Consider the following 14,183-nt stretch of genomic DNA (forward strand, 5'->3'; position numbering starts at 1 on the left):
TTTACCTGTGAACAGGTAAATTAAGTTTCTGTTGGTCAGCTTCTACCCCGTTAAGATGAGTAAGTCAATTATATGTATCTGAAAAGTCAGAATTTCTGGTTTTCTAGCCTTGTGTTTTTGCTTTAATCATTTCCCCTGAGATGACATTCTCAGGGAAGTAGAGAACAGGTGTTAGGCACATTGCTGAAGTTCCAAGCAGATTGTTTTGATATAGAATGCAGTGGGATTGGTACCAATATCAGTAATGTGTTTATAGCATGTTTTGACTGAGACTTTTTCTAAGTAGAAATTTTGACTCCAGTTGGTAAAATAAATTAAAAATTTAATCAGACCTATGCCAATATTAATGAAGTTTTTTTGGAAAATATTCTCTGGAGGAACTTCTTGAGCAGCTTTTTAGTATAACACAAATATCCATTTTTTAATTTTTGTTTTTCTTACTGAAATTGTTTTTATTGAGAGTTTGTCAATTCCCATTGAACTGTTAACTTAAAGTGGTCACATTTTATGATATATATATATCTCCTAACTAAAAACCACCCCCCCAAAAAAAACAACAGAGTAATATAAATACAGTGGGTAACAGACATAGGATGTAAAAAGTGAGTGTGCTGGGCTGACTAAAGAAATTTCACAGAGATATAATGTCAGTCTGAAACACCTTTTTTTTTTAAAGATTTTATTTATTTATTTAAGAGAGAGAATGAAATAGAGAGAGAGAGAGCATGAGAGGGGGGAGGGTCCGAGGGAGAAACAGACTCACTGCTGAGCAGGGAGCCCGATGCGGGACTCGATCCCGGGACTCCAGGATCATGACCTGAGAAGGCAGTCGCTTAACCAACTGAGACACCTTTGTATAGATACATGATAGTATCAAAACATGTTTAAAAAAAAAGGTTTACATGTTTCATTCAAAAGTAACTTCAATGAATCAAGAGTTCTGTGGTCACCAAAAGACCTAATACAACACCAAACTTCACTGTTAGTGGTCCAGTTATTGAGAGCAGCAGTTCTCTACATTATATAATTAGATTAGCTCAGTAATCTCCAGTATTATATTCGGCTCTGAGTACTACTTAGACAAACCGGCACATACTCATTTTGTTATAATCATCATGGTTGTCATCACTGTTATCATCAACAACATTTATATAGTATTTACCATATGCCAAACACTTGTTGAAATATTTTACGTGTATATTAACTTACATTTTTTCGTAAGAACTCTAAGAGGTAGGTAATAGTATCCCTTTTTAATGATGTGAAAAGATGAAGCACAGAGAGGTAATGTAATTTTCCAAGGGTCACAAAGCAAATAGATATGGAACTGGATTAGGATACAGGTAGTATAGATCCTGAGTCCATGTTCTTAATCATGTAAAAAATATATATATTGGGATCCATGGGATAAATTGAAAATATTTAGCGAAGATTGGGGCATTGGAGAGAGGCATAGAGGAGGAGGCAGGGGGACAAGATTTTTGTTAGCCATATTCAAATATTTGAAGGACTGTCAAGTAGAAATGGGACTAAATTTATCCTGTATCCCAAGTAGGTAGACTGTGACCAACAGGTAGATATTACAGCAAAACAGATTTTTTTCTCAAGTTTTTCTTTCATGTTAAACAAAATCAAATCCTATTAATGTAATGAAGTATTTATTACCAAATATTTCAGTTTTCTAGGAGTGCTATAAAAAAGTACTACAAATTGGGAGTAGCTTAAGACAACATAAATTTATTCTCACAGTTCTAGAGACTAGAAGATTGAAATGAGGGTGTTAGGCAAGGTTTTTTTCTGGAAGGTTCTGAGGGAAAGTCTCTACCATGCCTCTCTCTTAGCTTTTGGTGGTTGCCTGCAGTCCTCAGCATTTTTTGACTTAGAGCTACAACTCTACAGTCTCTGCTTTTGTCTTCATGTGTAATTTTCCCGGTGTGTTTATCTGTGTCTTTGCTTATTTTATTATTATTTATTTTATTATTATTTATTTTATTATTATTTATTTTAAAGATTTTATTTATTTATTTGAGGTGGGGGGAGCTCGAGCAGGAGGGAAGGGTAGAGGGAGAGGGAGTAGGGAGCCTGATGCGGGGCTCGATCCCAGGACCCCGGGATCATGACCTGAGCCGAAGGCAGATGCTTAACCAACTGAGCCACCCAGGCACCCTGTGTCTCTGTTTTTATTACCAGGGCACCTGTCATTGGATTAGGGCATACCCTAATCCACTATGACCTCATCTTAACTGATTATATCTTCTAAGACTGTATTTCCAAACAAGGTTTCAGCTACTAGACATGAATCTTTGAGGTACACTATCCAACCTGGTGTATCTAAAAACAACACATTTCCTATCCTCTGTAGTTTTAAGTTATTCAAATTCATCTAAAGATACCTGTCTGTTTTTTGATGAAAAACCAATAGGTATATATATAGAGAGAAAAGAAAAATAACTAATCTTAAATTTTAACAGACACACTTGTCTTCTCAGTTTTAGTTCACATATTACATTTAGTGTCATTTTTAAAATAAAAGAATTTGATTAATTGATTATGATAATATACATGCATAATTAAATATTTCATATGTTAGTTTCTCAGAAAGGTTTTCTGCTATGATAATCATCCAAAGATAAGACAGGCTGCCTTGAGATAACTGCACATTTGTGTCACAGTACTGGTCCCAACACAGACTAGAAGAGCATGGTGAAATATAGGAGGAATGTATATATTACAGATGAGTTGTATCAGGAGTCTTTTCATCCTTCCATACATTATGGTAGATTATGGTAGATTCTATTCTGACTGTAGGCAAAATTTAAAGAAGACATATAATTCTGGTAACAGAAGTATATAAGCATCATTGCAATGAAAATAAGATTTTCATTACTCTAAAAAGTTCTCTTGCACCCTTTTTATTCACATTAACCTTTGATACCCATTCCTAGCCCTGGGCAAGCACTGATTTCCTTTCTATCAGTATAGATTAGTCTTTTCTGCATTTTCAGAGGAATGGAATCCTGTAGTATATCATTATTTGTGTTGGTTTCTTTTGCTCAACATAATTGAGATTTATCCATGTTGTTGCATATATCAGCGATTTTCTTTCCCATTTAGTGCTGAATAATATTCCATTGTGTGGATATTCTATAATTTGCTTATTCATTTACCTGTTAATGACCCTAAATAGTCATAGTTTTTGATGCTATGGCATATGGTATTTTTTATTTTAATTTTTATTCCTAGTATATAGAAATACAGTCAATATTTTTATACTGACTCTTTGAGGTCTTGCTAAACTCATTTATTCTAGTGCCTTTTTTTTTATTTCTTAGGATTTTTTTACAAGTTGTTTGCAAATAAAGACAGTGCAGTGTTGAATAGAAGTCACGATAGCAGACATCCTTTTTCTGAATCTTTATGGGTAAACATTCAGTCTTTAACCATTAAGTATGATGTTAGCCATAGGCTTCTTATAAATCCTCTTTATCTATTGAGGAAGTTGTATTTGTGCTTTGCTGAGGTTTTTGTTTTGTTTTGTTTTTGTTCGTTTTTAATCATGAATGGGTATTGTATTTTATCAAATGCTTTTTCTGCATTTATTGAGACAGTTCTAAGGTTTTCCTTTTATTGTCTGTTAATATGATTTATTTATTGATTTTAATGGTAGTACCACATTTTCTTGATTTCTGTAGCTTTATTATAAGTCTTTAAGTCAGGGAGTGTAAGTCCTTTCCTGCTCAATTTTGATTCCGCTCCCTGTAGTTTCTCCAGTATGAGGGCCTAGATTGCTCCAGCAATTTTAGTTCTTGTTGCGGAAGTGCTGTCCTTGCTCTTCCATTTTTAGTTGCTGTTTTTTTTTTTTTTTTAAGATTTTATTTATTTATTTGAGAGAGAGAGAATGAGAGAGAGAGAGAGAGCACATGAGAGGGGAAAGGGTCAGAGGGAGAAGCAGGCTCCTTGCTGAGCAGGGAGCCCGATGCGGGACTTGATCCCGGGACTCCGGGATCATGACGAAGGCAGTCGCTTAACCAACTGAGCCATCCAGGCGCCCTTGTTTTTGTTTTTTAAGAAAGAGGGAGAAAAAGGGGAGGGGCAGAGGGAGAGAGAGAATCTTAAGCGGGCTCTACACCCAGCGTGGAGTTGATGGGAGGCTGGATCTCACAACCCTGAGATCATCACCTCAGCCGAAATCAAGAGCCTGAGGCTTGACAGACTGAGCCAACCAGGCACCCCTCTCCATTCATCTGTTAATGGATGTTTTGGTTACTTCCACCTCGTGGCTATTGTGAATAATGCTCCAGTGAACACAGATGTGCAAATATTTCTTTGAGATCCTATTTTCAATTCATTTGGATGTATACTCGGGTGTAGGATTGCTGGATCATGTGATTCTGTTTTTTATTTTTTTTATGGTTTTTAAAGATTTTATTTATTTGACAGAGAGAGACACAGCGAAAGAGGGAACACAAGCAGGGGGAGTGGGAGAGGGAGAAGCAGGCTTCCCGCAGAGCAGGGAGCCCGATGTGGGACTTGATCCCAGGACCCTGGGATCCTGACCTGAGCCGAAGGCAGACGCTTAACGACTGAGCCACCCAGGTGCCCCTGTTTTTTATTTTTTGAGGAACTTCCATACTGTTTTCCATAATGGCTGTAATCATTTTACATTCTAGACAACAGTGCACAAGGGTTCCAGTTTCTCTGCATTCTCACTAACATTTTTTATTTTTTGGATTTTTGATAGTGGCCATCCTAATCTGTATGAGGTGATATGATTTTGATTTGTATTTTTCCAGTGATTAGTGATTTTGAGCATCTTTTTTATATGGTGTTAGCCATTTGCATCTCTTCTTTGCAGAAATGTCTATTCAGGTTCTTGCCTATTTTTTTTATTGGATTACTTGGCTTTTGTTGTTGTTAAGTTGTAGGAGTTCTTTTATAAAAAAAAAAGATTTATTTATTTTAGAGAGAGAGAGCACAAGCAAGGGAGAACAAAGGGAGAGGGAGAGAGAGAATTTTGAGCCAACTCCCTGCTGAGTGCAGAGCCCAATGCAGGACTCCATCTCACGACTCTGAGATCAACACCAATGCCAATACCATACTATCTTGATTACTATAGCTTTGTAATACAGTTTGAAATCAGGGAGTGTGAGGCCTACAGCTTTGTTCTTTCTAATGATTGCTTTGGCTATTTGAGGTCTTTTTTTGGTTTCATACAAATTTTGGGATTGTTTGTTCTATTTCTGTAAAACCATTGGAATTTTGATAGGGATTACATTGAATCTATGGATTGCTTTGGGTAGTATGGACATTTTAACAATATGGAAGAACTCTTCCATTAGTGAGTGTGGAAAACCTTTCTATTTATTTGTGTCTTTAATTTCTTTCATCAGTGTCTTGTAGTTTTCAGTATACAGGTCTTTTATCCTTCTGATTAAATTCATTTGTAGGTATTTTATTTTTGCTGTAACTGTAAATGGGATTATTTTCCTAGTTTCTCTCCCCAATAGTTTTTTTTTATTATTAGTGTATAGAAATACAATCAATTTTTATGTATTGATTTTGTATCCTGCAGCTTTTCTGAATTTGTTGATTAGTTCTAACTTTTTTTGGTGGAATCTTTAAGGTTTTCTATATATAATATGTCCTTTGCAAATAGTGACAATTTTACTTCCTTTACCAATTTAGATGCCTTTTATTTCTTTTTTTCTTGCCTAATTGCTCTGGCTAGGACTTCCAATACTATGTTTTAAAAGTGGCAAGAGCAGGCATCTTCATCTTGTTTGTGATCTTGGAGGAAAAGCTTTCAGATTTTTACTGTTGAGTATGATGTTAGCTGTGGGACTGTCATATATGGCCTTTATTATATTGAGGTACATTCCCTCTACACCCACCTGTTGAGAATTTTTATCATAAATAGATGTTGAAAAGACCTTACTCAAATTACAATTGAACGTTTTGTACCAATCTCTCCCTGTTTTCCCCTACCTCCTAGTATAATGCTTAGTGAAAAAGCTACACAGAAAAAGACAAATATGCTTCATTATTAATAGAGCTAAAGAAACTTTTGTTGTTGCATGTAAATAATAATAAATTTAGTTTGAAATGTGTTAGCCAGTCAGAAAGTCCATACTTAAATTCCCACAGTTTTTCATGAATATCTTAGCAGTGTTAAATTTTAATACTGGACTGAATATAAAGTTTGCTAGGTGTATAAATCATTTAAAAATCAAAGTCATTGTGAGAAGAAGTCTTCATGTGTGCATCCTGCACTTGTAGACAATTTTGAATTGCTTTTTAAGCCATTAAAGGATGTTAGCTTTTAAGCTTTTTCTTTTGGATACTCCCTTACTTCTTCTTCTTCTTATTTTTTTTTTGGATTCTTGAAAGTTTACGTTTCTCATCTTTGGGCTTAAATGATGCTGCTAGTACGTCAAAATAGAAGTAAGAAATAGCTCTGTTCCAAAATGTGGAATTTTTTAGTTTGGAATTTTTAAGTCTGTCTCTGATTTCATTAGACTCATGACCTGATTTCTAAACAATATAGTTTTCTTTCCTAATCTTTCCTGTCATTATACTGTGCGTACATCTGCCCTTTTATTTGCATTTCAAAAAACCTCAATTCAAGTTCTGAATATTCTCACAGCAAGTTTTATCCTTCTCTCCTTAGCACCTAACACAAGACATGACATAGTGTTATTGTTGAATAAATGAATTTATGTTATAGTTTGCTTGCCAGCTTTTATGGATTTGTTCTCTTACCATTCTGTGTGGTTTCCTAGACCAGAAAAATTGGTAGCTTGTTCTAAAACTTCAGGTATGATCATTGCTTTCTGTGGCAGATCATTCTGTTTTTTTGATAATTGTCATTCTTAGAAGGTTCTTTCTTTATGTTGACTCAAAAATAACTAAAAAATAACTCAAAATTATATCTTTGGCTCTAGTCTGTTTCACTCCATCTTCTTTCATGTAATAGCTCTTCAGGTATTTGGAGCACAATATTCTCTTATGCCCTTCCTACTTTTCCTTTTAAATTTTCTGACTAAATCTCTTAATGTAATTGTTTCCAGATCTTTAACCAGTTTGAAAGAGCTGATCTGTCAAGGGGCTTGTTACAGTGTATTCTGGTTTGGATTCTTTAGTGACAAGTAATACAGACCTATTCATTCTAGCTTGAGGAAAGGATATCATAAAAATACCTCCAGAGTTTGGTGACAGACATTATGGTGCTGCCAGAGTTTACTGGAGGTAGAACTTAGCTGTACAGCCTTTCTCTTGTGGCATCTCTGCTTCCTTCTACATATGTATATTCTTTACTTGTTTCTGCTGGCAAGTCTGCCTAGAGTTTCTTTTGTTCTATAACTTGGGTTTTACACATGACCCCCTGTGCTGCCTGACCTTTCTCTACATCATAGCAAGTCGTTTTCTTTGTTTTGTTGTTGTTGTTTTGTTTTAAGATTTTATTCATTTGTTTGACAGGGGCGGGGAGAGAGAGAGAGTGAGCAAGAACAAGCAGGGGGAGAGCGGCAGAGGGAGAGGGAGAAGCAGGCTCCCCACCGAGCAGAGAGGCCCATGTGGGGCTCCATCCCAGAATCCTGGGATCATGACTTGAGCTGAAGGCAGATGCTTAACTGACTGAGCCACCCGGGTGCCCCCATCATAGCAAGTCTTGATACCTTTTTTTTTTTTTTTTTTTTTTTACTGCTTTAGTCTCATTTTTCCTAATCAAAATTCCTTCACAGTAGGATTTGATTTGTCTAGCATACTGTTTACAGTCAGGTCATTCTGGTCAAAAGTTGCTTGCCAGTTTATAGATGCCCTTGCCCACCCAATAGTCCCATTTATTTATTCAACAAGTATTTTATTAACTACATAATAAATACCAGGAATTAGTCTAAGTGCCTAGGATACATCAGTAAACAAAGTAGGACAAAAATCATTGTTTTCATTCTAGTGAGATGAGACAGACAAGTAACAGAAAATATAATAACCAAATAAAGGATTTAGTAGTTTCTTTCTGGCTGGTGAGAGGAGTGGTAGGATTGTATGTTCTTGAATGTGACTGCTGCCCTTCCTTGAACTGTGAGTCATGCCATCTTTGATAGAAAAGGGTGTGAGCAGATGGACATCATATAACAAGTCTAGTGTAGGTAACCTCTGATCTGGTTGTTTAGATAAATGTATCACAGAAAAAGACTTCGTGAATTATATATTAGAATAGCATCTCTCAAAGTTCAGAGTCTATATTAAACCAAGCAGTATATATTTTGTCCATCTATACTCTAAGCACACATAGAAGGCACTCAAATAACTAATTTTTGTCAGTTGGTACAAACAACAAATAACAAGTATCCTGTTTTGTGTAGAGCAGAGTATTACATTTCTCTGCCTAATCGATCCTTACTCAGTCAATAGTTCTTCTGTAGATATACTTCCTTTTTAAAAAAAGAAAAATTTTTTTATTTATTTGACAGAGAGAGATAGCGAGAGAAGGAACACAAGCAGGGGGAGTGGGAGAGGGAGAAGCAGGCTTTCCGCCGAGCAGGGAGCCCAATGCAGGGCTTGATACCAGGACACTGGGATCATGACCTGAGCCAAAGGCAGACGCTTAACTGACTGAGCCACCCAGGTGCCCCAGATATACTTCTTCCTTATAGCTTCTGGCAATGCCACACCTATAGTATATTAGTTAGCAACCCCAGAGAATACGTTGGGCTCTTCTGGGGTCATTGGCCAAAGCTAGAAGAGTCACTTTGTCAGGGGGGTGATGGATGGTTGGATCATCCTGGGTCACTTAACTAATCTTTGTGGCTGAGCTAGGTAGCCCACAGCCCTAGCAGGACCCAGGGGAAAATGGGTTACCAAACATAAAGGAGGGAAAAGTATGCCTGACCCACACTAGTATTTCCTCACCCTTCCTAAATTTGTTTTGGATAGTTTGTCTAGCATATATACTTTTTTCAAAGAAAAGCATTTCCAAGTGTGCTGGTGTCCTGCTGAACATCCCCTTTTAATATATTAACTACATTAATCATCATATTTCTTAATTTTATGATGGGGTAGGAGACTAGGGACTGGAAAGAAAACATTAAGGGACTGATTAATAACTGCCCCTTCCTTTTCCAGTTTAGCTACATACAATGCAGTGGACAATCACAATTTTGTCTGCCTAGCACCTCTCCTTTGTAGGAAGTGGTCCCCTTTCTTTTGAGGAATTTCTTCCTCCCCAACGCAATAACTCAGCCCCACTTAATATGCGGGTGCAAATAAGAACTGCTTCCACAGCCACTCTGGTTGACATGGTGTACTTTACTTCTGGACACAGGGATCAGTCCACAGTGGACACCTGACTCTAGAACACTCTTCCCTCACTGTGGCTTGCTTCTCAATGTAAAATGCCTTTTTCTCAGCATTCTTACATACAACCAGTATTGCCTATAAGTGTCAGATAAAACATATAAACTAGGAAAATGAGTTTAAATATTCAGACTAAATGCTTAAAAATCAAGAAACAAGAATCAAACAATGTTCGTTTACTTTTTGTAAGATACCTTCATAAGTTCCTCAAAAGTTGGTAGCTGCAGCAATTTATATATTTGAAAACCAAGTTATTGTAGCTCTTTCCACATTTTATTTGTAGTGAGATATTATTTTACCATTTTTATTTGTCATTTTCTAACCTAATTTCCATTTTCAGATAAATTATTATATAACTGAAAATCATATCACTCATGAATCATATTTCTATGTGCATTTAGAAATGTTATATCAGTATTTCAAACTGAGCTTTCATGTTATTGAGACACTGCATATTATTTTAAAATCAGTAAATATGTTACTTCTGAAGAGCTTTTCAAAGTTACACTGCTGCCAAAGAAGAACTTTTAATCTCTCAAATTGATAGTAATTAAAGCAAACATGTTTAGAATTACAATAGTTGGTAAGAATGTGGTGAAAATGCTAGTTTTTTTTTTAAAGGTTTTATTAATTTTTTTTGACAGAGAGAGACACAGCAAGAGAGGGAACACAAGCAGGGGGAGTGGGAGAGGGAGAAGCAGACTCCCCGTTGAGCAGGGAGCCTGATGCGGGTCTCCGTTCCAGGACCAGGGGATCATGACCTGAGCCGAAGGCAGACGCTTAGCGACTGAGCCACCCAGGCACCCCACTAGTCTTATACTTAAAGAATTTACAGAATGTAAAAAGACTGTTGAATGTCTCCTGGTGGGCCCTATGGCGTTGTGCTAGTTGAAAATTTTTTTCATTCTCTTTGACCCAGTAGTTGTATATCTAAGAATTTTTCTGGGGAAAAGGGAGGTGAGCATAAAGATTCATATAGAAAGATGCTTTTTGTAGCATTATTTATAATAGTGAGAAGCTAGAAAATGTATGTTTAACAGCAAAGGCTTATTGTGAAATACCGAGTAATAAATGAATAGATAAAGCTAGAGTTTAGTGTGATCTCAATTCTGTAGAAAAAAAATACATGTGTACAAAAATACATGTGTACACAAAAAAACTTGGGATAAAATAGTCTGAAATATTAACAGTAATTTTCTCTAGCTGTGGAATTACGGGTGATTTCTTCTTTATATTTTTATGTATTTAAAAAATTTTCTACAGTTAACATTTATAATTTTTTTTAAGATTTTATTTATTTGACAGAGAGAGATAGCAAAAGAGGGAACACAAGCAGGGGGAGTGAGAGAGGGAGAAGCAGTCTTCCTGCTGAGCAGGGAGCCCGACGCAGGGCTCAATCCCAGGACCCTGGGATCATGACCTGAGCCGAAGTCAGACGCTTAACGACTGAGCCACCCAGGTGCCCCACATTTATAATTTTTGTAATTAGTAAAAATTAATATAAAGTATTTATTGAGCCTAAAATACATTACGTGTCACTCTCAGAACTGAGTAAACAGTATATGGATACCTTGTTAAATATACGATAAATAAGATGCATTTATCTCTGTTTGAAAATACAGGGAGATGTGAGTTGAAAACAATTTCTGTCAGTATTAACAAATTTATTAAAATTAACATTTAACTCAGTATGAACTAAATGCCAGGTATTCAGGATGCACTGTGCTTGGGGATACAAAGATGGTACCGAAAGAAAGAAAAAGCTTGTTGTCATTTCTTCTAGAAAGTTTTCCATAGTGTTCTCTGCTATGCTGGGTTAGGTTCCCTTCTATCCTTGTACTTACCATAATATACTGAAATTATCAGTTTATTTGTCTGTACCTCCTAATAATTATGAGTTTCTTGAGGATAGGGGCCATGTCTTTTTTATTTGTTTATCTGTAGTACTTAGCAATTTGTTGAATTAGCTCTGCTTGCCATGTCAGAAGTGGTTATGTTCGAGGTGGATTTTGAAAAAGTGCCTGTGATAAACCACTTTTAATTCAGGTTTACTTTGAATGAAATCTTTCATTCCCCTATAATGACGGATATATGAGGAGTTGTTATACTGCAGCAGTTGTTCATTTAATTGAGAATGTTTTTATTTTGCCTTTTTCAAATGTGACCTCATTTTTACAACACAGTACTGAGTCCAGTTAAATGAATTAGACTTTTTATTTATCTCTTAAAGATAAAAATTTGGCCATGAAGTGATTGAACTCTAGATGAAGGCCAAGGGGGAAGTTGAATTCACAGGGAGAGGGTGATAGGTGATGGTGGATAATTTTTTAAATTAGCAAATTGAATCAGGTTTAAAGGCTCCCTTAAGGTAGGTGTTGTTGCTTCCGGTATTAGGTCAACTGGGACAACATGTAAAATATGCAAGCACCCCATACTCTTTAAAAAGTATCTTAGCAAAAAGTAATTTAGATTTAACATGTACTTTCCATCCCTAAGTTACTCACAGATTATATCTCCACTGTTCAATTATAAATTGATCTATTCTTTAGAATCACAGGATAATTTTACAACAATGATATTATAGGCTGGTGGTTTTCATCCGGGGGCAATTTTGCCCCCTTTTCCCAGGACACTTGGCAATGTCTGGAGATGTTTTTGGTTGTAATGACTTGGCAGTGATAGTGGGTTGAGGCTAAAGATGCTGTTAAACTAAATATCCTAGACAGGATGAGCCCTCCCCTGCCTCCCAACACACAACAAAGGATCACCTGGCCCAAAATGTCAATAGTGCTGATGTTAAGAAACCCTGCTTAGACAATTGTCCAGTTCTCAGGCCCACTCAAAATCCTTATTTTACCTGTAATAGTGCTTATGTACCCCATAACTGAAGCACAGTGCTAACAGTCCCATTTCATTTGTCACTTAGGATTATTTTGTCTCCCTTGAAGAATTTTTTTTTAAGTTTCAACTAGAGGTACTGAGAAGATTGCTTTCCTTATTGGGACCAGGAGCAGTTCTCTCATGGTATGGTAGGGGCTCTAGATTTTAATGCCTCTGTTTATTTTTCCTAGCTTTTCATATGTGTCCCTCTTTTGAGAGTCTATAGGATAGGGATTGCTTGTTATTCCAATATTATGTTTAGAAGGTAAATACTTTTATGCCCTTTGAAACTTGAGAATATTTAATATATTTATTTATTCAGCAAATACTCATTTATAAATAAGTATTAATATAATGAGTATTAAGACTTTTTTGTGCTGTGTAACTAATTCACTTTGATTTTAATAGGGTCAGGAGCAGGTCTGGGGAAAATAATCCAGAGATTTCCACAGAAGGACTGGGATGATACACCTTTTCCACAGGGAATTGAATTGGTAAGTTGGTGTTGCTTTATTGTACTTTTATAATGATACTTTTCTTTTTATTCTACATTTATGGTTATATTTGTTGTATAGTTACTGTTAAATAATCTGGTGATTTACTGTAACATGTTACTAGAAATAATCCCCCTGTCTCCAAGTACAGTAACCTTTGAATATATTGATTCTGGAATGCCTGTTTTGCTATTCTTATCTCATTTAAGCTTCTTTATAATATTAAAGAAGAAATTAGTGATCTTTATGTACATGGAAGCTGAAAAATTCCTCTGATTCATTAGTCAAAATCTTAGCCTATTAGCTTCAGTGATAGTGTGTCACTAAACAAACGCTTACTATATTTTTGTCTGAACATTTTCACGTTACTGTTTTGGTGAAAACGAAACAAAAAACAGACACCTCCCTCTCCCCCCTCCAGAGGTTGGTTTAATGATCATCAGTCATGTTCAGTTTAGTCTTGAAGTCACAAATCTGAATTCTTTTTAGCATATGATCTGCAGATTGCTTTATAATAGTGAAATTCAACTGCTTTATTTTTGTCAGTCATTTTAAAGGAGTTTAACGATTGACCGTAATTTTGATGGCCAGGACATTCTAAGTGATGACAGATCCATGGTGGTAAAATGAGGGGCTGGAAAGATGATTACTAAGGTATTTTGCAATATGACTATAAAGTTTTGTTCTCAAACATGGTGGAGTATGGATATGTGTGTATGTGTGTGTCTATATGTATTTATATTGTGTGAGTGTGCACACACACACACACACATGAGAACTGTTCTTTAAAGTAGTTCTTGTTGAGAGAACATTTGGTATGATTTGATAGTGAAGAGTGTAGGCTCTGGAGGAGATAGACAGCTTACTTAACTTCTTTGAGCAGCAGTGTCTTCACTGTAAAATGAAGATAACGACAATACGAATCTCATAGGGTGTTGTAAAGATAAAATGGGAAAAAATATACAAAGTGCTGAGAACAATGGCTTCCATAAAGTAAGTGCTCAGCAAATGAGGTAGCTTGTTGATAATGATGATGATAATTGTTTTGTTATTGTCGTTTGTTCTACATGTTGCAGCCTCTCCCCTTCCTCCTCAATCTTCGCAGCAGAATTGTTCGTTCTCTTATTATCATGGGTCAGAAATACCCAGTAGGAATAAAACTGATGTTGAAAATTGTGAATTTTCTCATTCTAGCTAATGACTGTCCATTTCGATAAAAGATACGTTGCTGAATGCTTAATTTTGATTGTTACAACCCAACTGTATAAAGAGGGCTGTGGGTTCTATAGACACACAGAAAGGGCAAATCTTGAAGTTTGATATTAAAAATGGGGAAAGAATGTGAGGATCTAAGCAAAAGTAACTTTTTGGAGAGCCCCTTGTAGTCCTTTCTCTTCTCCCCCACATGCATACATATACTTGTAATTGGCCTTGTGGTGTGAATAACCGGGTATT

At 36.0% G+C, this 14,183-nt stretch overlaps 1 protein-coding gene across 2 annotated transcripts in view; it reads left to right on the plus strand.

The window, feature by feature from the left end:
- SBF2 (SET binding factor 2) overlaps positions 1-14,183 on the plus strand; it is a 467,799-nt gene that overhangs the window by 85,270 nt on the left and 368,346 nt on the right. For both annotated transcript variants that reach the window (XM_028116744.2, XM_028116745.2), the window contains exon 2: positions 12,643-12,728. In XM_028116744.2, coding sequence (XP_027972545.1) covers positions 12,643-12,728 — 86 coding nt within the window. The remainder of the gene's footprint in view (positions 1-12,642; positions 12,729-14,183) is intronic.

The sequence above is a fragment of the Eumetopias jubatus genome, unplaced genomic scaffold (genome assembly GCF_037043125.1).
Source record: "Eumetopias jubatus isolate StellerSeaLion01/CBP00866 unplaced genomic scaffold, mEumJub1_p1.0 scaffold_13, whole genome shotgun sequence".
Taxonomy (NCBI): Eukaryota; Metazoa; Chordata; class Mammalia; order Carnivora; family Otariidae; genus Eumetopias; species Eumetopias jubatus.